Source organism: Rhineura floridana, chromosome 4, assembly GCF_030035675.1.
Source record: "Rhineura floridana isolate rRhiFlo1 chromosome 4, rRhiFlo1.hap2, whole genome shotgun sequence".
Classification (NCBI taxonomy): Eukaryota; Metazoa; Chordata; class Lepidosauria; order Squamata; family Rhineuridae; genus Rhineura; species Rhineura floridana.
Window position 1 is genome coordinate 110,714,535 of NC_084483.1, and position 24,430 is coordinate 110,738,964.

Genomic DNA, 24,430 nt, shown 5'->3' on the forward strand with positions numbered 1-24,430 from the left:
CTCTTTGCTTGGGACATTGAAAATTGAAGGAGTTTTGTTCCTTTGGCTTTAAGAATGACAATTAAGAAGATCATGGATGTACAAGAAGGGACTTTATCTTTAGACATGTTTCAGAAAATAATGGATGGGATTAAGTCAATAAAACAAGAACTGAGAAATGATTGTCAAGCGTGGAGAATTGAATTTGACGAAATGAGACAGGAGCTGAAAGAAATTCAGGATTCTATGAGAAAGGAGAATAAAGATAGATCTGGAAAACCAAAAAAGGATGAAAGAGAAATCAAAGCCAAGGTTCAAACTATGGAGATTGGATTAAATATGGATATGGAAAAAGATTTGGATTTCCTGGCTGTGATGGATCCTGGAGACAAATATTATGGTTTGGAACTCAGCGCTGTCCCTGAAGGAATTGAAGAGATTGGAGATAAAGATATTATCGGTTCAAAAAAATTCCTGGACTGGAAGGACTTGATGGAACTTGAAATGGAGAAAGTTAACAGAATAAATCCCTGTTTTGTGTCAACGGAAAAATCTTCAAGAGATGTGCTAGTGTATCATGTAAAAAAGAGGAACAGAGATGCGGCTTTGCAACAATACTTAAGTGATACGTTCGGAATTGATGGCAAGAAAATATCTGTGATAAAGGAAATTCCTATCAGACTCTTATTATATGACTATGACAGCAAGATTATTAGGTCCGTAAAGACGGAAGATGGAAGATGGAACCAATATGGATAATGGAAGAAGAGCGATTTGAAATTACTGGACTTAGTATGAAGTTGTTAACAGTATAATCTTATACATGGTCTACTCAGAAATAAGGCCTACTGAATTAAATGGAGGTTATTCCCAGGTACTCCCATAGAATGGCAGCCTAAGAGTGCAAATCTATCCATGTCTACTGAGAAGTAAGTTCTATTGAGGCTGTAATCCAATACCCAGTTATCCGAGAGTAAGCCTAATAGAACAAATTAGGACTTGCCTCTAAGCAAATACGTATAGGACTGTATTGTAAGTGTAGTTTATTTTGAAAATATTTTTTTAAGTATAACAATGTGTAAAAATGAATAACAGGCATTTTTTCTTTGAAGAGGTGTAAATTCATAGATATCAGAATAATGTGACATGCATGGTCTGAATCTAAATTGGGGAAGTGTCCTGTTTGTTTACAGATTGGCCATAAATATGGTGTGTGTTTGGAAGGACTCTGTGTGCTGCTGCAGCTGTTGCCATTTGCCCACAACTTTACCATATTTTCTTCTGCTCCAGGTATATAAAGGGGAGGGGCTGCCTGTGACAATGCCTCAGCATGCTCCTCAGCCTCACGCAGAGTGTGATGCTAAGTGCACACTTAGTGTTGCTCTTGGAGACAGTTTGGAATTCGTCCCCCACCAAGAAAAATCATCACCACAAATACTGGAGAGAGACGGGCAAACCTACAAGTTGTTGTGATTGAAAGCCTGCCCCTCTTTAGGGTAAAAATTTGATACTTGAATGGTTTTTGTTCCTTCGTTGAGAGGTGAGGGAAGTGTCATTGCCTACTATGCTGGAAAAAGTGGTTCTATACCCCCCAGGTTAAAGCCTGGTGGGAATAGTTTCTGCCCCCTTGAGTGAGAGACAAGGGGGAGTGTTTGGTATCAATGTTTTATTCAGAGTGTGTGTGTGCAATTATTTGTATGTAGATTTGAGTGGTTCTCATGGTGGTTCCCATGGTATGGATATGTGAGTGTGCTGTTTTTAGGTTGAATTATGTGAGTGCTTGTAGAGTGTCATTTGAGGTGTGCTAAAATAGTAAGCTTGAGTGTGTTGGTTTAGAATGTTGATATGTTTGAGCATGAGTGTGTTGATCTTGTAAGGATGTGTTGGAGTAAACTAAGTAGTTTTCAACTATAGTTAAATAAAATTCTGTTATAAAGGGGGGTGGCTGTTCTAATTGTTTTGCTTTTTATTACATTGTGATTAAGAAATGAGCTGATTTTGTTTAATCTATGATGTTTAAAAATAAGCTTGTTTTTTTAACTTGATTTTTTCCCCTTGAAGTCTAGGGAATATTTTGCTTAGTCTACTGTGTTAAGATTTTTTTCTGGTATTTCTTGTACTTAAATTTATATGCAATGTTCATACTATATGTTGATACTAAAGAGGATGTTTTGTTCAGCTAATTGTATTTTATCGATAGTGTTTTTTTGTATCTGCTGTTTTAAGATATTTAGACTTATGTTGTAGATTGCTTAGAGTTTTGTTTAAATATAAGAGGTATATAAATGGTCTAAATAAATAAATAATATTGAAAATATTAATTATAAGCTACCTACCAGTTCCTCATCCAGGGTTAATTAAACCATGCTTTGCTTTTTTTATGATTCACAAGACATATTTATTTTATTAGATTTATATCCTGTCCTTTCTCCCAGTAAGACCCCAGCACAGCAAACAAAAGCACTAAAAACACTTTAACACATCATAAAAACAGACTTTAAACAAAACAACCATTAAAAACATATTAAAACAAAACATCTTTAAAAACATTTTTAAAGTTTTAAAAACATCTATTTTTAAAAAAAGAAGATATATATTACAAAAAATACCTACTGATGTGTATAGTGTTTTATGTTACCAAGAAAAATGGAGAATTAAAAAAAAAAGAAATGCTGGCACTGGCAACTATGTGTGTATCTGTTACCATTGGCTGCAATAAACAGTCCAGAGGTTATAGACTAGGAATTGTTGAGGGCTGGACTCCATTCTTATTTTACCATAGATATCCAGTGATGCAATCATCTTGGACATATTGGAGATACTTATAAATAATTATGGAATTGTGGCTGGGCTGTCATATTGTCAAAGCACTTTTATGAAACAAAGTGCAGAAATCATTCCATTGATGTGAATGGTTGTCATGCCTGCTGGATCTTACAAGATGGTGCTGGGTGTCCCATCTGTTGCTTGAAATCTTCATCTGTCAAATGGTTTTGTTTCCTTACTTCAGAGGAGGATTGCAGAGAAACAAGCACTGGACAACCAATCAATGATATTTTTGCATATTGTGCAAAGATATGGACTTCACAGAAATACAGGTTCTTGTATCTTAAGGGTGTGTTCAGCTGCCACAGTGCAAAAGGTGTAAATGTATTCACAAAGCAGAGTAACAGTATGGAAGTACAGATGAATGACACAGAGGAGAAATGCTCCCAGAAAATGTGTCATCATTATGTGTTTGACACAACAAATTACATAATGTCCCAAGAGTACTTTTAATTCTAGGCATTTAATTCCTTGATCTAATATACTACTAAATGCTAAAATCTTTCTTACCTAGAGAGAGAGAGAGAGAGATGTGTAATTTTACATGAAGCCACTTGTAATGCCACCCTCTCAAAATCTGCCCTTGTTATGTATCTGCTTTCAATTTATGCTCAAAGTATACAACGTCTCTTGTATTAATCTTGTCCAGCTTTGAAGCCACATAGCTCATACATGAGACTGTCAGACATGAGCAGTTGCAGATGTCAGTGCACCAATGGCAGGAAGCCAAGAAGATGGATTAAGGGTTAGTCACTAAAAAAAATACATGCTAGCATATCTGAGACCCAAGCATTGCAGCATCTCATAAGGAAAATGTGTCATGACAAAAAATCTATAACATCTTGGAGGCAATTGGTTTCTGAAATATTTTTGATTAATCACGCTGGAGCATGTTTGGCAATGTAGCTTGATCCAGCATTAGCTTAATGCTTTTTACATGAAGCAGTATTATAACCACTCTTGTAAGTCAAACATGATGGTTTAAGTCAGCCTTTGAAGTTTCAGGGCATAGATTTTAAAATGTCTCTGTGGTAGGCTTAATTGCATATATTAGTGCTTGTAGGTTTTTACTGATCAATCAAAATAACATTCATTTTAGCATAAACAATAGCAAAATGAAATTAATACAAGCTTGTTGCTCTCTAGAGTAAAGACACTGTAATACATCAGGCAGGATCTGTAATAGATCAGGCAGGATTAACAATGCATTAATTCATAAGACCTTACATTATTGTTCTTTTTAACTGGAGAGGATGCTGTTTAAATAACACTTTAGATATCATTGAAAATAAATTTAGAATTAGCACTGCTGATCATAGTGATGTGAAATTCACTTATTTGGGTTTTTTGTAGTTTAAGAAACAAAAACTTAAAACTTAGAGCTACATATTACAAATTACTACTAAAAGATTTAGATATAGATGTAGATGTGTGTATCATATGCTGTAGATGTGTGTATCATATGCTGTGGCCATGATCCAGAGACCCTCACGTGCAGCAGCCAACTATGTACATGCTGTTATACACAGATGTCTCCTTGCAGATAAGATGAAGTTCCTAAAATGTGAGATAATGCTATCTCTCCTCCATGGCTTCCGTAGCAACAGCACTGAATGACACCAATTTTCGTCTTTCTAATAAGCACAACTCCTGGCAATTGCACTTGGAAAGTGCCAATGGCTATACATACTGGGGCAAAAAACAAAATAGTATGTGAAATGCAGTAACTGTTAATTTCTCTCCTCTCCTACCCTCATTTTGCCAGAAGAGATAGTCTGTTCTCTGAAGCATTCGATCTTTAAGTCTCATAACGATCAGATCCTGGGATATTAGGAGGCTGCCATAACTGAAGAGCTGTTCATGAATAGTTTGAATCAGTGACTAACACCCTTTCAGAACCTGAAGCAGAATTTAATAAGCAGACACCATCAATGGCCTTTCAGCTTATCTACTGCAGTTAGGGTGCCATTTTTCAAAGAAGTGTTTGTTAAGTGGGCAGAATGCAGATTCCATCAGTGTTAAGTGGGCAGAATGCAGATTCCATCAGAAGATAATGTTAAGTACTGTTTATCACAGAGTTTTGTGAGTCATTACACAATTGGTGAGGTCAGAGTGAGGGAACAGATATTGTCAGGGCTTGTCAAGAGCTATTATGTCTTGAAGGAAGCAGTTTGGCTTCTGTCAACGTTCTGAATTTGTACACTAATTCTGATATACCAACAGCTCTTCAAATAGGAAGAAAAGGTCATCTGAAATGGAGGAGTGATTCTACTGGGCTAGGGGCTGGGGCTGGGGCTTCCCTGCTTTGTTTTCAAAACCTCAATTTCAAAAATTCTGCTATCACCACTTAATAATACCTGTGATCCCATTCTCGTTACTTTTTGTTTGGATATATAACATAAGTTAAAAGTATGGATCCGTTTAAAAACGGGCATAGATTTAAATGTGTTGATTTGATTTTTCTTCTGTATCTCTGCATGTCTCCAAGTACACACAAAGTGTTTTTGCAGGTAATAGAAACATGCCTTTAGAACCTCACAGTGTAGTTGTGAACAACTGAAGGTGTAGTTCAGTAGTGGGGAAACTCAGGCCCAGGGGCCAAATGAAGCCCTCCAGACCTCTGTATCAGGCCACACTCCCTCCCCAGCCTTGCTTTACATCAGGGATAGGAAACCTCTGACCCACTGATCTAATCAGGCCCACCAGACTGTTTTAGCCAAGCCATGCCCACCTGTCCTACACCTGATGTCATATAGGATGTCAGGTGCAGAGCAGGTAAAAGTGGAGCTTGGACGAAAGGGGTGGTGCAGACACCATCAATCAGCTGGTTGTCAGCACTAGGGAAGCATACACACCTTCTTTGCCTGTGCAGCTTGATTTTAAACTCCACAGACAAAATGGGCTACCTGACATTATTGTGACATCAAGTGACTGAGAGGTAAGCAATCCTGCGTACCTGTCAAACATGGCCCCTTGGGGTGTGTGGAGATAAAGATCTGGCCCACTAGCCACATCCAGATCCCCACACCTGCCCAAATCTTCTTTGAGTGGTTTTTCATGAGTGGAATGTGCCCTTGAACGTTGGTCATGATTCTTGCTTGCCTGGATGGAGGATAGAGAGAGATTTGTGAGCGTGCATAGAAAGTAGAGTATTGTACAAAGGTAAAACTTACATTTATTGCTCCATCTGCTTTTGCCTCTGTCCCCCCGCCCCACCACGACTGGCATTTTGCCTGTGGACGATTGCCCTCCGGTTGAAAAAGAGTTATCTCCCCTGTGTAATTTTATCATTGTCAAGATACTAGTTTTTAAATTGATTGACCCAAATGGAAAGTGGCTGTTATGGCTGCACTAAACATTAATGCAGTCTTTATATCACCTATGAACAGAAGCAGTCTTCAACAGGTACCTTAAACACTTAAATATGAATATAATGTTTAACTCACTGGCTCTATTAAGGAGCTTCTCCCTAGAGCCTATCTCTCCCCTCCCTGCTATGATCACGTTCAAAACCACACTTGTCTTCTTCCTATGGCAGCTAGCCAAAAGAGAAAAAAACTCCCATTGTTGCCAGTGGGAGCATCTTTTTTATTATTATTGCTAATTGCAGCATGTGGGTAATTTTGTTGTGATTACTGTGGGAAGAAAGGACTGAAACACACACACCACTCCCTGCATGGTGCAGGGCTGATAGAAACTGAGGAGGCCCGTAGTGACTTTCCCAAGGTCACCAGTGAACCTAATGGCTGGGTTGGGATTTGAACCTGGTCCTTCCTGGTCCTAGTCTGACACTCTGACCACTACACCACACTGGCAGTGCCCTGTTCTGATCCCGTGGAGGAGCCCACAGACAAGGCAGGTGAGTTTTAGCAACACCAAGGACAGCTCCTAGTGAGTATCTTTGCTCTTAAAAGTGTTGGAAGTGTACTGAGGCCTCTTTGAGCTGCCTCCAGACCACCTCGCCTAGCTTTGCCCCCTTCTGGAGAACAACCTCTTTAAGGGCCAACCCCCTGGCTTGAAGATAGGCACTTCTTCTGTGCTGCATGGCCTGGTGTGCTTTCTGTAACATTGGACTGGCAAGGTAGTGTGGGAGGCACTTGGTTACTTAGTTCCTAAAGTGCAAAGAAAGTAAGGGTGCCTGTAAGAGTCCTGGCTCTGGTTCTATGGTCCCTGGTGATGTGAGATCTAGTTCAGCAGGCTCCTATCTACTAACATTGGCTTCAGTGGACCACTGATCACCAGCATCAGGCTCAGAGCCAGAAACCCAGTCTTTAGGTGCTGGCTTATTGGATGGTGACACTGTAGACTCTGACTCAGTGTCCTGGTCACCAGTGGACTCGAGTCACAGCAGACACCATGATTTGTGGAAGTGCTCTTTGATTCTCCAGGTGACCTTCCTTTTGAATACACCACTTTGCCCAAGCCAATGTGTAAAGTTGAAAGCAAATAGTCTTAATCTGTGGGCTGATTAATACATTAGTAAAGTACAACACTGAACCGACCAATCTGCATGATTTCATTCATTAGTGGAGCAGCAAAAGATATCGGGAGAAGAGGCAATTGATGTAATGCATGCATTGGGGCTAAGGTTCACTCATGCATGTCATCAACATTTGATTATTGTAATTTGATCTTTCATGTTATCTTGTCACCTCAAATGTAATGCTTTTTCAGTGGGGTGACTTTGCACATTCAGATGCAAGTCATAAAGAGATGGACCTTGAAGTGTGAGCCAACCCTGTGTCTTTGGATTAACTCGTTTCAGGTCTGTGATCTAACTGTCTTGTAATCTGGGTTTTCCTTAGTACAAAAAATACAGAAAATTTCCCATTCTATCTTTAATATTGTAAGGCAACAATTATATTGGAAAGCAACTGTTAACAATAATAATAAATAATAATAATAATAATAATAATAATAATAAATTTATTAGTCGCCCATCTGGCTGGATGTCCAGCCACTCTGGGCGACGTACAAGATAAAAACAATACATTAAAACATTAACATTTTAAACCATAACAATAAAAACCTAACCCACCCCAAAAGCCTGCCTGAAGAGCCAGGTCTTCAAGGCCCGGCGGAAGCTCATCATAGAAGGGGCATGGCGGAGATCATTTGGGAGATAGTTCCACAGGGTGGGGGCCACTATTGAAAAAGCCCTCTCTCTAGTCCTCACCAGTCTAGCTGTTTTAACTGGTGGGATCGAGAGAAGGTCTTCTGAGGCTGATCTTGTTGAGCGGCATCCCTGACGATGCTGGAGGCGCTCCTTCAGATAGACTGGGCTAAAACCGTGTAGGGTTTTAAAGGTCAAAACCAACACCTTGAATTGGGCCCAGTAAACAACCGGTAGCCAGTGCAACTCCTTCAGCACTGGAGTGATGTGATCTTGCCGGCGGCTGCCTTTAATCAGACGAGCCGCCGCATTCTGTACCAGTTGCAGCTTCCGGACCGTTTTCAAGGGTAACCCCACGTAGAGCGCATTACAGTAGTCTAGGCGAGAGGTGACCAGGGCATGTACTACTGGTGGGAGCAGATGGTTGGGAAGGTAGGGGCGCAGCCTCCGTATCAGATGGAGTTGATACAGCGCCGCTCGGCTCACAGCCGAGACTTGAGCTTCCATGGTCAGCTGGGAGTCAAGAATGACCCCCAGGCTGCGGACCTGGTCTTTCAGGGGCAATCGTACCCCATTGAGCACCAGGTCCACATCCCCCAACCTTCCCTTGTTTCCCACAAACAGTACCTCGGTTTTGTCAGGGTTCAGCTTCAGTTTATTCCTTCCGATCCAGCCACTCACCAACTCCAGGCACTTGGACAGGGTTTCTACAGCCAACCTCGGTGCAGATTTAAATGAGAGATAGAGCTGCGTGTCATCCGCATACTGATGACATTGCAGCCCTCATCTTGATGATTGCCCCCAGCGGCTTTATATAGATGTTGAACAGCATCGGGGAGAGGATGGAACCCTGTGGCACCCCACAAGTGAGAGGCCAAGGATCCGAAACCTCATCCTCCAATGCCACTCTTTGGTACCTACCAGAGAGGAAGGAATGGAACCACTGTAATACAGCGCCCCCCATACCTAACCTCTCCAGGCGGTCCAAGAGGATACCATGGTCAACGGTATCGAAAGCCGCTGAGAGACCAATATTCAGGAAAGGTTCCCCCCCAACCCCATTTTGTATTTTGGTTTTTGCCCTTTAGCAAAGACAGGAGTTATATTCTAGCCTACATTGCTTTTGTGCAACTTCTGCTCATTTCAGTGAGATTTGTGCAAGTCCATTGGAAATGGCTAGCAATTGCAATGCAGTAGTGGTTGCTAATTTGTGTTCATAGCAGCAGCCGTTGTTGCACTCTATAGTGTACAGTGTTGTGTCAAAGCAGCAGCAAAGAGCAAAGGAGTGATCTACTATGCAATTCTAGTTATTTCAGATTTAGTGTATCCTCCACTGCCATAACACTGTGGAAGAGTGGAGATTGCATTAAAAGAGGAAATGTTGCTAAATACCCACAAAGCATTAACCTCCTATATTGATTTAATGTGTTATCTCTTATTATATTTTCCAAGTCATTGTTACAACACTAGCCTTTACTTAGATAAAATAATTCTAACACCCACAAACCACACAGAAGTACTTGCAGCTATTCTAGAGTGTGTCCTGTGTCTTGGTTAACTGTAATAATCCTACATAAAAAGGTGAGTGCTGCTACCAGGATATTCTGTCCTCAGAGAGGTTCAGGCTTACTCATGGATTCCCATTAACTAGACACCCACTTTGGATAGTCTGCTTTTCCATTATAGATACAATAGAGAAAGTATTGTCCCTTTCATGAAATGTGTTCTCTTGACAGCAGTTTCATATCTTGAAAGTTTTACCAATAATACTTCTGCAGTAGTATCACTTTTTTTTCTGAACGGAGAGATGGCTAGACTGACACTGTCATAACATATTGCTGATTCCCACTAGACATGTTTCCTAATAGTTGCAAAATGTATTATATTTTGAGAGGAACAAAATGCTACAAGAAACACTGAGTTGTTGCCTCTTCTTGGTCAAGCATTTTGTGTGTCTTTTAAAAAATTTTCTTGAAAAATCGTAATCAGGATATGGTATAATACAACATATGACGTGATGTCAATGTGCTGTGCATTTTACCATCCCCACTGCATGTGAGGTGGGAGCAGGGAAATGCACAGTCCAATGACATAACATTATGTGTTTTGCTAATGGTCCCATTCACACAAAACTATGGTTTTGTAAGCCATATGAGCAGGAGCTACATGCTGATAATATGCAGCTTGAGCATTCCTGTTTTGCTCCTTCATTTTCAAGAGCAGGTAAACAAACTGCTAAGTAGATACAGTAGCTTAGCGTGATATCTGAAACTAGGATCATACTTTATTTCAGCCTATGCTAGTGTAAAACAAACTACAATCCTAGATTCTGCTGTCACGCTAAGTTATCCATTTCATGATTTGTTTATCCACTCAAACGAAGGGAGGAGCAAAGCAGGAGCACTAAGTCTGCACATGATAATGGGCAATTCGTGTTTACTATGGATTATTAAACAGTAGTTTATGGCTTGGGGTTACAAACAGGGCCACTCTGGGAAGAAAAAAGAAAGGAGTGGTAGCAGTTCCACGTTTCTTCTAACAGCTAGTTCTACCCTTTGCATATAATGTTATTTTCCCATTAAATGCACCATAACTGATATATGGTGATTTTGCCCCATTAATTGTAAACCTGAAGCCACAAAATACAGTTCAGCAGGAATCGTGTTTTTCTCCCTCCTCTGCGAGAGGATAGTCTAACTGTTTGTGTTTTATTGAAAATGTTGATCGAAGCAGCCTTTTCCATGTAATCTTAAAAAAGAAATATATCTGAAAATCTTTTATATCCTAACAAGATGCTGGATGTGATGCGGGTAAAGTTCAGCACTTCTAGGGCTGCAATCCTAAACACTAAGGAGTAAGCCCTATTGGCTAAATATCACAGTGCTAAGTCTCATTAATTTCAATGGAATAATTAAGCCTTACCATTCAGTTGGAATCAAAGCAACAGAAGTAGTTAAGTTTGGCTATAATGTGTTCATTACTTCTAAAATGTCCTATAAATATTTGGTAATAAAAATTTTCCTAATGAACACTTGGAAAGTAACTGCATGAACTGTTTTCTACCCTTTTGTTTTCATCCTAGCATACAACTGTTTTGCCTTTTATATTAATTGAGATGAGAACAACACATCATGAATATCCCAGTAGGACCTGTGGATTAGTTGCTATGTGCACCTTTTCTGTTGGCTACATATTATGGTAAGATAAACATTTTCACATTTTGAAATCTGATTGTCTATTTCATTGCAGACATAACCACTGATATACTGCTTGCTTTCTCTTGGGTCCATACTGAGGTCTTTCTGACACTATGTTTCTCTCTCGTACACATATCCTTGGATCCTGGGACATTATTTAGGCACATGTTTCTACCAAGCAAAATTAAGAGTAAGCATTTTTTCCTATAAGATGGACCAGTTTTTATGCATCTTCATTCACCATGGCTCAGTGTTAGCTCGCTTCTTTCTGGCTTTCAGACCTAGTTAGGTTGCATTACAAATTGAAATCCTAAGACCAGCACATGGCTTCTAAGCATGTATGTTTGGAAGGACCATTATCTGCAAGTAAGCATGATGGGAAAAGCTGGTTTGGTGTTAGGTCTGGAGAAAGCACTTCTATTTATTTATACATTCTGTTCCTTCTACCAATGTTTACTCATCAGTCATGCAGTAAGACATTTCAGGACTGTAGTAGGTATTTTCAGAATTCTAAAGTTGTCATAATAATTCAAGATGCTTGTTTTGATGTAGAGACACTAGGGCCATAGTTAACTAAAATATTGCCTTTTCCTTGTGTCCTCTAGTGTAGTCTCTAATGGGAAACTGGATTTCTCACATACTTGGGGACAGTTATGTTTACATCTGTGCCCTTTTAGCCTGTAAATGTAAAAAGCCATACTTTCTGAGATATTAGCATAATCTGTAAATCCAAAGCCATTTAGGTTTTTTATCCACATGATAAATGTGAAATATTTTGTGCATTTACATTCAAATAGCATTTTGCCTAACTGGGTGAGGGTTAGTTTTAGTATACTTTCCCCCAAGTTCTAGTTTTCGTTCTTCTTTCTTCCTAAGGAATACTTAGCACCAAACTGTCTGCTTTCTTATAAAGCCAGCAAATGGTAGAGACTCTACAAAATGGCTCTGGCTTTGCACTCTAAAGTGTGCCTTAATGCATGTTCCCTTGAGCTTATCTAATAATGAGGTTGGACAGGAATCGCAATGTTGGAGGCATTCATTAGAATTAATAACAAGTAATCTTGTATGGAAGCTTTATGCCTAAGGTTGATCAGCCCATTATTGTGCATTATTGAGTTAGCATGTATTCAAGGAGAATGAACTCCTTAACAAAGGCCATCAGGTAATGTTTCCATGGTTGCAGTGCTACTTTTCCTACTCACATTTGTAATACAGACAATGCAGGAATACTCATAATGCTGCTGGTCTAGAAAGGGGAAGGATAGCATGAATAATTCTCATGTAAGTAGGGCCGAATTCTGTGTTTCAAATGAGGTCAGCCTGGGTAGTCATAGGTAGTTCTGAAATGGGTCCTTGAAGTGGCAGTTAAATTGAGTTGTTCTTTCCCTATTAAACTTTGGTAATAATGGCTTTCCATTTGTTTGTTCTGTTGCTCCGGGGTCAGGCATGCAAAACTTAAATGACAAACATAATTTGCAATTATCATGCTGTAGGTGTTCCTAAAGAAAAGCCCAATTGTGTAGTGTAGGGATTAGCCAAATCCTGGCCTTACATCAGCTGTGGGACAAGCTCTTGTTCTTCCCGTCTTTGCTCCTATATTGACGCATGTAAAGGGTGTGAATCCAATCCTGATTAATGCTTTCAGCTTCCTTCCCTTTCTAGATTGGGGTGTGTTGCCCATTTTGATTTTGTTTTCAAAGTGTTTGTGATGGTTTTCCAACTGAAATCTCGTTTGGTCTTTTATTTTTAAAGGCTCCCACTCCCCCCCCTTTTTTTTTTTACACTTTGAAATCTGCTATGAATGAGGACAGAAGTTGTTTCATGACTGGCACAAGGTACTAATTCACAACCAATGAATATTGCACAGTCCAGCTCTGAGAGGGGGAATAACTTTATGATTAACACAAGAACTGGCCAATCAGTGCTGGGAAGATCCAACTGCTCCTTCAACCTGTTAAATATGTTCCTCCTGATCCCAGTCCTGAAAAGCTACATATGTGTCACACTTCCACAGCAATGAGTGTACCAGCAACAAGCTCTCCACTGAATTGTTTTTCCTGTGTACACATACTAATATAATCTTGTCGCCTTAGTTCCCTAACTGCAGTCTCCTTAGTGGCCTTTTTGCCGTCCCCCAAATGAGGCTCCATTCAGTGCTGTTATCACCAGATGTTGATATGATGCCTCCACAATATCAGTATTTTGCAGGAGGGATTCAAGTGCATACTGGGAAAAAGTGGGGGATGAAAAAGTTATTTGTGCAGCTACTCACGATGCATTCATAATGAATGCTCATTGTCATATAAGCTCCCTGCACACAGATCAGAACAAATGCTCTGTGCATATGTTTTGTGCAAGCAAATCTGGATGAATTCTCAATAAACAGGCCATCTGGAAGAGCCAACATCTTCAGTTCTCACAGATGACTAACAGGGGTTCAGCACTAGTTTAGGGGAATTTCATCTTATTTCCTCTCTTGCTTATCCCCCTTTCCAGAATGCCATGTGTTTTATTGTGAGCCAAGCAAAACTTTCCTATATAGTAGAAAGTGTTTGCAGAAAAAATACTTTGAGTAGGAATTGTTCTGATCAGGAACTTCTAGAATGTAATAAATAAAAATATTTGCTACACACTTGATAAGGTGGGCTCCAGTTCATGACAACCACAATAAATCTCTTGGTCGTCAAAGTGCCACTAGGCTCTTTCTCCTTCACTCCTTTTCTTTTCACTGAAAGTGACTAACTTGGCTACATCCCTGAGATTATTATATATAGATAGTGTGACCGTGTTTCTCTTGTTCATGTTCATTTGCCTTAAAGTATCATAAATTAATGATTTTTTAACCACATTGGTGATAGAATCTCCTACAAGGCATCAATGAATGGAAAAAGAGAATGGCAAGACTTTGTACAGTAGGGCCCCACTCATACGGCGGGTTACGTTCCGGCCCCCTCTGTAAAGCGAAAACCGCTGTAAAGCAGAACTCATTGAATAGAATGGCGTGCGATGCCCGAAAACCGCCGTAAAAGCAGAACAAGCGCCGTATGAGTGGAGCTTTAGTCTAATTGAGAATGCTGTATTAGCGAATCTCTGTAAAGTGAAGCGCCGTAAAGCGGGGCCCTACTGTAAATAGAAAACAGCAGACTATTTTCTTTATCTTCATATGTTATGGTCTGGGTCCAATGTTCTTCTATAAAGATTTACAAGATATATATCCATGAGATACTTATGGAAAAAATTAGGAAGTATCTTCTTTATAAGTCTCGTCTGTCATGCAATCAGGTGAGATCCTGCTTTTCCATGCCTTTGCCTTGTGAAGTTAGGCTTGTTGCTACTAGGAACAGAGGTTTCTCTGTTGTGGTACCTTCATGGAATCCTCTTTTGCACAGTCCTACCTGGTGCACTGTCATACACCTTTTTTATTTAATGAGGCTTTGGGGGTTAAAATGGCTGAGGAAATTTATTATTGTGTTAGAATTCCTTGTGCTGTACTTGAAATCATGGCACAGTTTTTATTCATCTTTTTTAGATTGGCTTTATTATGATTACTGCAAAGGTGCATCTGATGTGGGAGATGTGTCATCATTTTATTTTTCCTCTGAAGCATTTGCAGAGACCTCCAAATTTGAATGGTAGAGGGCAGGGGAGTTAATGCTTTTCTCCTCTGCCATTTTTTCAGTCTAAATTAACCCCACCCCTAAAGTGCATTTGAGTCTAAAGATAGTGGGCTTGTCCACACAGAAGTGTTCTCTCACAAACCGGTTGCTTGTGTCTAATTTTTGTGTGTCTGGTCAAATGGCTCACAAATATCCATGCTGTCCTGGTTTTTCTGTCATCATATCCATTGCTATTCCACCACTTGCCATCCACACCAGCAGACAGAGCTTGAACTCACCTCAGTCGCTACTCCCTCCATTATCTTTTTATGTTCTGGACATGCCCACAAGTATTTCTGTACCTGTACATGCACACATTTTTAAAATCCCCTGAACTGCACAGGAGTGCCAAAGTAAGTATTACCATCCTGTTACCATATTTCACAATGGATAAATTGAGGGTTTTGTGTTGGGGCAAGGGGCAATAGTAATTTCCATTTATTAATTATTATATATTATTTTTAATAATGGTGGTCTTACGCAAGGCTGATGTTTTCCTGCCTCCACCTCCATTGTAATACAGCAAAGATTGATTTAATTCCCAGCAACTGCATTAGGCAACCAATCCTCCCCTGACTGATGAGGGTTTTATCCTCAGCCCCCTTACTGTTCTCCAACAACAGCCCTTTTGCCTCACCTCTTCAGCATGTGACTGCTCATATCTTGCTGCATGGGTTCCACCACCACTTAAAGATAATGTGAAAAGGCTGCAGCCTCGTCTAGGATGGACAAATAAATACTCAACAGCAACAGCTGAGCTTTGCACCACCCCACTCCACCCTACACACACAACTCGGATCACTAAGAAAAAGAAAAGAAAAAAAGCAAGCAAATGCCAAAGTTTAATCTCCTAATTCAGCCTCCTTCCCCCTCCATTAAAAAAATAAAAAGCACAGAAGAAGGAAATGCAGTTCCATTGAGCCTGTGCTAGCTAAAAAGGAGGGGAAAATAAATACCAGTGCAAGCCAATAGAATAGACAGTGGGCAAAACAGACAGATGGTATTGTTTTGCAGAGAGGTAGCAGTATATCTTTTTTAAAAAAAAATACAGACGTCTTGTGCAAGAGCAGTCTTGCGCAGTACCTCCATGTTAACTTTTTGAAAAAGGGGATATACATACTGCAATTGTGAGCTTCAGAGATCTTTTGGACATGCATTTGGCATGCATCACTCAGTGGAAATAGGAACACTTGGGTTGCTGGAAATGAAATACCTACATTGGGTTCAGATAAGCAACAAACAGAAGTAGCTACCCATGACACCACCTCCCAAAAAATACACTGAGGAGCTTGCATACCAGCAATAATGGCAGATGTATACAAGTTATTTTTACTTGTCCAATTATTATTATTGTTATTATTTATTTATTAAATTTCTATCCCACCCTTCTTCCTAGAATGAGCCCAAGGCTGCAAACAAGGGACAAAACTCTAAAAACATCTTAAAAACAAAATATCTTAAAAAGCAATTCGAGCACAGATGCAGACTGGGATAAGGTCTCTACTTAAAAGGCTTATTGAAAGAGGAAGGTCTGAAGTAGGAGTTGGAAAGATAACAGAGATGGCACCTGTCTAATATCTAAGGGGAGGGAATTCCACAGTGTTGTTGCCTCAACACTAAAGGCTCACTTTTGATGTTGTGTGGAACAGACCTCCTGATAAGATGCTATCTGCAAGAGACCCTCACCGGCATAGCAGTGATCGACTGGGTATATAAGGGATAAGACGATATTTCAAGTATTCTGGTCCCAAGCTGTATATGTAGGACTTTGTACACCAAAACTAGAACCTTGAACTTGGCCTGGTAGCCAGTGCAGCCAGTGCAATTCTTTCATCAGCAAGGTAACATGTTGACAATATCCTGCCCCAGTGAGCAATCGCACCGCTGCATTTTGCACCAGCTGCAGCTTCCAGATCAACCTCAAGGGCAGCCCCGCATAGAGCACGTTACCATAATCTAACCTGGAGATTACCAGAGCATGCACAACAGTGGTCAAGCTATCCCAGTCCAAAAATGGCCGCAGCTGTCTTACCAGCCAAAGCTGGTAGTATGCACTCCTAGCCACTGAGGTCACCTGGGCTTCTAGTGACAAAGATGGATCCAGGAGCACCCCCAGACTACAAACCTGCTCTTTCAGAGGGAGTATGACCCCATCCAAGCAGGCAGTTGACCAATTCTCCTGATCTGGGAACTACCTACCCACAAGTCTGTTTTGCTAGGATTCAGTGTCAATTATCTGCAGAACAGAAAAATTATGGTTCAATGGGGGAAAAGTTCAGATTGGTACTTTGAAGAAGGTGAAGTTGTGTGGATGTTTTGAAAAACTTGCACATGACTAGCAGCAAATCCACAATTTGGATATAAATATATAAATAAATAAGTTACAACTTTGAATCTACCTAAGTTTATTGCTTCCTGTATTTAACAATGAATGCTAAATAATAATTAGAAATCAAATAGAGTTACAATAGTTGCATACATTGGGTTGGATCCAAAGGTTTCTTTCTTCTTTGGAAAGAATACGTCCATTGTTGTAATAATCCTTCAGTCAGAGGAAGGGAACCTGTGGGTCTAACTCATTACAATTGTTATTAGGGCTGCAGCTCTATTGCCACTTACTTGGAGGTAAGCCCCATTGAATTCTGAGTATCTTTCTCCTAGAAAAAATTCATTTTTTTAAAAAAAAATACTCCTTATTTCTGTCTTTGTTTTATGCTAGGGTCTGTTGGATTTATCACGTAACAGGGGTTTGGGTGTACCCTCTCCTGGACTACCTTGGCTCAGGTGCTAAAATTGTCTTCTTTGCTACTGTAACTGCAATAATTAACATCTTCTACTTGCTGGGTGAGATCCTAAACAACTGCATCTGGGATACACAAAAATGTGAGTATTGTTTTGAGAAACATAGGTTGGTTCATATATTGTTAATGGCATTGTAAAGTTCTCAGAGAGTGACTCCACCATGCTTTTTTCCTGTGGAGAGGTGTTCAGTTCTTGCACATGAATATAATATTACTGTGGCAAACAAAATATAAGTTTTCTACCATTTTAATCTAATACAGTAGCATTCACTTATTTCACACTGCTGCTGTTTCATGCAAATACCTTACCACACAAAATGATTACACTGAAATCAGAGCATGAAGTTGCTTGCAAACTCTAGTGTTGATGTACTTTTTCTCTTAAATGGGGGGGGGATCTGATCATTATAGCCCCATTTTGAATATCAGTTGAGATCATCAGACAGCAATAAATACATACATACGCAAATCCAGAAATTACCTATAGGAAAGACAAGGCAACATCCACTTCCCACACTGTTCCAGAGGGCCCCCACCCTTCTGGAGCAGATTAGGGTTGAAGGGGGAATCAGGAAGAATCACCTTCGCCACCCTTCTATTCATTGAAGCATCTGGTGGATCAAAGAGCCTTTCATGAATGAAACAACACCATTGGATGAAACTCAATAGTCCCAATCAGCTCTGCAAAGTACGGATGAGGGTTTCCCTCTCTCTTATGATCCAGATGGGAATGTACATCCCCATCCACTCCCTGGGGCCATTATGCACCGTTACACCCATAGCTTGCCAGTTGTACCCAACCTTTCTTGTATACCTCTGCAAAGGAGATTTTTAAAAAGTTGTAGAAAGAAGCTAAACTTTTCCCCCTCACTTTTTGAAGATATAAAGTATTTCCCAATACTTGATATCAGGGTTAGCCAAGTGGTGACCACAAGCCAGATGAAAGCAAGCTATCGGGCCCCTGATAGCTCTGCTGCATTTCAGTCAAAGTGTACTAAAAAAAAAAAAGCACTCCAGTTTCAATTGTAAGTAAAATAACAGCAGCAGTAATAAAACACAGCGTGTATTTCATGGTTTACATGTGTGTTTCATGTCCGTTTTATTGTATTGCTATCCCATGTGCACTCTGGAAAAGCAAAGTGCCAACCTGCCTCTTGAGATCTTTCAGGAAGCCCATTCATTTTCCACTCCAAGAATAACTGAAGTACTTAATGCCAGGTGATTAAATATTTGTTATAGTGCCTGAATCTGTCCAGGGTGAGTGGGGATGATCAGAGAACAAAATGGCTTCCCAAAATACACAAGTGGTTCATCCCTGCTTTGAATAAGAAGTTTTGCTCCAAGCGAATTGAAGTAGGTAATGTTATTGGTTTAGCAGGATCCCCACACAAACACAAAAAAGGAGAGGAAGTCTAACAGATTTCTGATTATTATTTTTAAGCATTTTGAAAATATTGATTTGTACATTCTTGTGGCTCAAGCACTGTGAGTAACAAAGGCTACAGTGTTATAACTGATGCAAATCAGATGTTCTTAAAAAGGTTTGACAGATACACCACGTATCACAAAATTATACAATGAGTATGTGCCATCCTATATATAAAGAATGAGATTGAAAGAAGTCATATACAAGTCTAAAGGATTTTTTTCTTCCTTCAAGAATTACATTAAATAAAACACCACTACTGACAAAATAATTTGCAGCTACTTTTTCCAAACTAAACCACAAACATGATCAGCAAAGAAATCTTCCCATTCTATGAGTCAGAGTCAGCCCACAGGTCTGAAGATACCAGAATTTCTGCCAGCGTATTTGATCCATCAGCAGTAAAATGCTTCTCAAGAAAGGATTGAGGCTCTATTATAGAAACAAATAATACAGTACAGCTTGAAACCACCGGACAAGTTTCCTCCAGCAGCAAGAGAGGACACAGGAGACCAAAAATTGGCACCAGCACAGTATCCAAAGCCAGTATGCTTTTCTGGAGCCAGGCCATTGTTTTGTTTTCTTAAACCTTTGACTGACTACCCAATTATTTTTGGTTTGTCAGTGACACCCATTGTATTTTGACTATTGGCAATCTCCAGACCCAGTTGCTTCCTTATTATGTCTTTCAACGCATTCGCCACTACCAGATGCCTTTGCCCCTCTGCCATAATCCAAGCAGAAACTGGTACATTTTTCAAAGAGGCCCACGGTTAGAAATCTGAGCCAAGCAGCATTTTCCATTAAGAAAAGTAACATGATTTATGGTCAGGTTTCCTTTACCACTACTTTGAAGAGTTTTCCTCTCATCTCTGCCCACCCTGTACACCCTGTCCCATTGAAAAGAAACATCAGAAGTCTCTCTTTGGGGATGTGCAGCTGCACTGGAAAGCTCCAAAAGAAACACATTCAGCACAGAGGCGTTTGGCAGGGAGATTTAGTCAAATTAGCTGAACAGACAAAAGAACAAAACTTTTGCCAGATGTTGTTGATGATGATGATGATGATAATGTTGCCCTGGAACAAGCATCTAAAGAGATGAATGTTTCCATTGGCAGAAAAATATGATGGGCATGATTCACTTGCACCACTGAGTGTAATGCCTGCACATGGAGAATCCCAGTAGGATTCAGTAGAATCTGTACCTGCCCCACCTGAACAAACTCATGGAGACACATGCAGGCAGCAGGACTGGATCTAAAGGTGAATGGTAGAGATCTGTGCACACCTCCCATACCTCCTCCACCCAGACTCCTCTCTCTGTGCCTTGTAAGTATTTTCACTACCTGGATTACTCAAAAAGAATGAGGCAGACAGTAAAAGAGGCTGTTAACAATTACTGGATCCTTTTCATATGTAAGTGTTGCTTAAAACACCTGAATAAAAAGAAGAAGGGGAAGCTTTGCATTTTTCTCCCCAAAACCTCAATGGCTGCCTCTGGTTCCTGTGGTGACTTCAGACTTCAAGCTGTCAGTGACATGTATGCTGCTTGTCAATCTTTGCCACATTTCTCTCTCTCATACCTGCAGTTTAGAAGATGCTCATCAGTGGTAGAGGTTTGTTCTGGGGTGGGGGGGATTGGTTTTGGTTTTTAAAGGTGAGAGCTAGACATTTCTTTAGTTTTAAAGAAATTGAAAGTGGTTTGAGCAGTTTTACCTCCCATAGTGTTCACACACTTTTGTTTTGTCCTAGTCAAATAGTTTTTGCAAATCACAAATAACAAAACCTCCAGTTTCTCAAGGCAAAAATAAGAGGAGTGCGGTGTACACATAAGAAGCAGTGATCCCTCTTTCAAAGGGTTTTCAACTCTCTGAAAAAGTTGTTGTCTGTCTCCAGCCTATATTTCACCCTTACCGTGTGCTTCAGTGTTCCTGTTTGGATTGTGGGTTTTCGTTGGCCAAGTTACTTTAAAAGAAAATTTAAAACGCCAGCCTGGGCTCCTGCTGGTAGGAAGGGCAGGATATAAATCAAATAATAAATAAATAAAATAAAATAAAAAGACAAAGGCTGCAATCCAATACACTACTACTCAGAAGTAAGCTCCACTGGGTTCAGTGGGACTTACTCCCAGGTAAATGTGCATTGGATTGCAGCCTAAATGTGCTCAGACACACCTGTGTACCTACCGTACTAGTGGCCTTTGTGTGGGGACAAGGAGAAGGACATTTCAAAAAAGGTTTTGTGGAAAGTTAACTTTTGATGTCTCTGTGAAATTGAGCTACATCAGATCTGCACCACTAGAATAAAAATTATGTGTATGGCTCTGATAATAAAGAAGGGACTTGAACAATCATATTTTATCGGTTTGGGATGCTTTATGGGAATAAATAAAACCTTGTAAGATGTTGCCCATCTAAAAGCTAGGGCCACTGGAGTAGCATTAGTGCATATTCACTGCGCAATCCCTCAGATATACTCAGACATTTCAAAAGTTGTTTTCTGTTTATGCTCAGGTATAGAAGAAGGAAAAGAAAAGCCCAAATTGGAATGAACATAGGATGAAAGAAAGAAAATGATGATTTGCTGCTACATGGAAGACATCTCCTTGTCAAGAGATGTTGCAAGAGGGCGGCCATTCACATGAACAATGCATCCAGGATACTTCTGTATTGTTGTTTTTTTCTAAAAAAAAGAAAAAAGGATTATTGGAATAATTACTGTCCCACTCCTCTTCCAGATACTTGTATCTTCCCATAAGACTGCGTATGATGGATATCTCCACAACATCCTCAACACATGTAATTATGTTTGTTGTCATGCTGAGTGTCTTTACTGTGGCAGTAAGAAGAATTAAGGGTGTCTGCTCTATTTCTGTTTTAGAAATAAGATTAGGCAGGCCAAAACCGAATCAGTGGGGAAATCATTTGCATTTCTTGCTCTGTCTTAATGCCACATCTTCAGAACAGTGGATCATTGCCCCATTAACAAATCAAAGAGTTCTGTGGAATTTCAGTCATCAAGCTGCTGACAGGAAGTGTGAGGGGTAATGAGGGTTAACGGGGTGGGATTGGAGGTTGTCTGAGAGAGAGATGGGCACACTGGGGGCTACAAGAACAAAAATTCACATGGTTTAAGGGAAGGGAAGGACACAACCGTGTTTTAATTTGTCATACAAAAATATAAACTTGTTGAAACAAACTGCTTTAACTCAGTGCTGCTAAAGTGCAACAAAATAGTCTGCTGCTCAGGTGTTTACAAATACCCCTAACAAGCCACACCTAGTTTCCTTCACATCAACAGGAGATGGCAGTTCTCTTCTCATCATTTTTTTTAACCAATGACAAGAGAGATGGACTACTGTTATTTAATATTTATTTAGCACTGAACTTACAATTTACATTAAATGGACATGGAGGGGATGAGAATTGACAAATGAATGGTAGGGATGGAATAGGAGAGACTCAGGTAATGGGAGCACCTAAATCAGAACCAGCCCAACTGCACAAATAGCTCAGATCACTTTGTGAGTAAAGTGGAGCCAGGAAAACAGTATGCAGTCCAGGGTATACCCCAAGAGCCCTTATGCCACAGAAGGCAGATAGCCAACCCCTAGAGTCTTAGGGATTACTCTAGTCTCCAGACAGTGTGGTCCAGGGGCTGGGAGTGTTCAACATCCATCTAGAAGGAAGGTTTCACAGTTATGGAGCATATGTACTCAGGCTTAGTTTTCTATGGAGATAAGTATATTTACATATTTTGAGCTAAATCCAAATTTAGGAGGATGTTGCATTAAATTGTGGAATATCTATTTCAAAGGTTTTTGGTAGGACCATCGGAGGAGGACCATTTTTACACTGCCATCCTCCAGTCTGCAAGCTACCAAGCTGGCCATCTTTGTTTTAGACAGAGGCCTGCAGGGCAGAAGTGTTACTCAGCTGGACTAGTCCTCGAGTACTTAGCCTCTAAAATAAAGTTCTTTTCAATTAACAGTAAGGATTTTACAACTATGGGTCATGAAAACATGGGCATGGTCAGGGCATTCATACAAACCCCAAAGAGAAACATTAAGGTGTGAGATGCCTACCTAACATAATTTTTGAAACGAAATGTACAAAGGAAATGTATGGAAAATTCTTATCATGCTTTCATCACAATTTGATAGGGCCACGAGGAAGGGAGAAACTCAGCCGCAGTGATACATGATCTGGGTGTGCTCCCACAGCATCCCCTGCAACATTGCACAAGATCCTGGAACACATATTTATCACTGGGCAGCCTCTTGAGAGGAGAAAAGTCTTTTGAGTGGCCCTGAGGTGAGTCTAAGGTGGCCCAGGGAAGCTTCTCCCAAATGACTGAGGCACAGGTAGAATGGTTGAGGAAGGGGGGACAGCCAGGAAGGGAGCCTGTTCCAAACTTAGAGGGCAATGTGGAAGACAAGAATGGGAGGTTACGTAGGGTGGTGCTAGAGGCACTTGTGTAGGCTGGAAGGAAAATGAAAGGGTACAAAGGGAGAGAGATTGCTGAGGGCAGTGGGAGAACTTTAATGTACTATAGTGTTTGGTTTCAAGTGCTGTGTTCTCGTATAAATGTTTTAAAATATAAGCTGGACTTACATTTCCACCTCCCAACAAAAGAGGAATTTACAACACAATCCTATGCATGTCTGCTCAGAAGTGAACCCCCTGGAGTTCAAACGGGGCTTCCTCCCAGGCATGGGATTGCAGCTCCATTGTAATTGGTGAGAGAGGCTTTCTTGAGCTGAAATCATCTTCTCTGTATCTGGAAAGTGTCCCTTTGTAAAAATAGTTCTAATAGAAAATGCACCAAATAGACCAAAAGGCCTCACTTTGGTCATATATCTCTATCAGGAAATATTTATAGGCAATGCTCAGAAGTTTAGCACAAGGTTTTTAAACACTTGAGCGGCACAATGTAAATTGAGGCTTCATCATCAACAATGAGAAGTTCAGGTTGGTAAAAATAAATCTGTGCCGTTTTGTTAGTAGTATTTGAGTGTTTTCATGTGGCAAGGCTCACATAACTCATTCTTCACTATTGGGACTTGCACGTCTGCAAGTCTAAGTCTATGTTTCTCACTGACCTTTTTATTCATTAAACACTGGATGCTGTACTTCGTACTTTACTGGCTGCACAAATGGCAAATAATAATAATAAAAAGTTATAATACTGAAGCATTGCAGAGCCGTTTACATTCTTCCAGTCAGAGGTGGCGAGGCTAGTTTTGGCAGTCTTCCTCTTCTAGCATTTGGCCCCTCTCTTAGGTCCTGTTTGCCACTTACCTGTTGTGGCAGGGGAGCTGCTGCAGTGTAGATCCTTCCTTCACTGCAAAGGTAATAATAGAAGCCCTAGGCCACATGGGAGGTGGCCCCAACTGCATCTCCTTCCTATACCACTGTCACCCCAGTTTCCAA

General features: G+C 40.3%; 1 protein-coding gene across 1 annotated transcript in view; it reads left to right on the forward strand.

The window, feature by feature from the left end:
- Positions 1–24,190, forward strand: part of AIG1 (androgen induced 1) — a 145,499-nt gene extending 121,309 nt beyond the window's left edge. The window contains exons 4-6 of the mRNA XM_061624025.1: positions 11,001–11,116; positions 17,491–17,654; positions 21,512–24,190. Of these exons, the coding sequence (XP_061480009.1) occupies positions 11,001–11,116; positions 17,491–17,654; positions 21,512–21,549 (318 nt within the window). The 3' untranslated portion in view covers positions 21,550–24,190. The remainder of the gene's footprint in view (positions 1–11,000; positions 11,117–17,490; positions 17,655–21,511) is intronic.
- Positions 24,191–24,430: the final 240 nt, after the last annotated feature.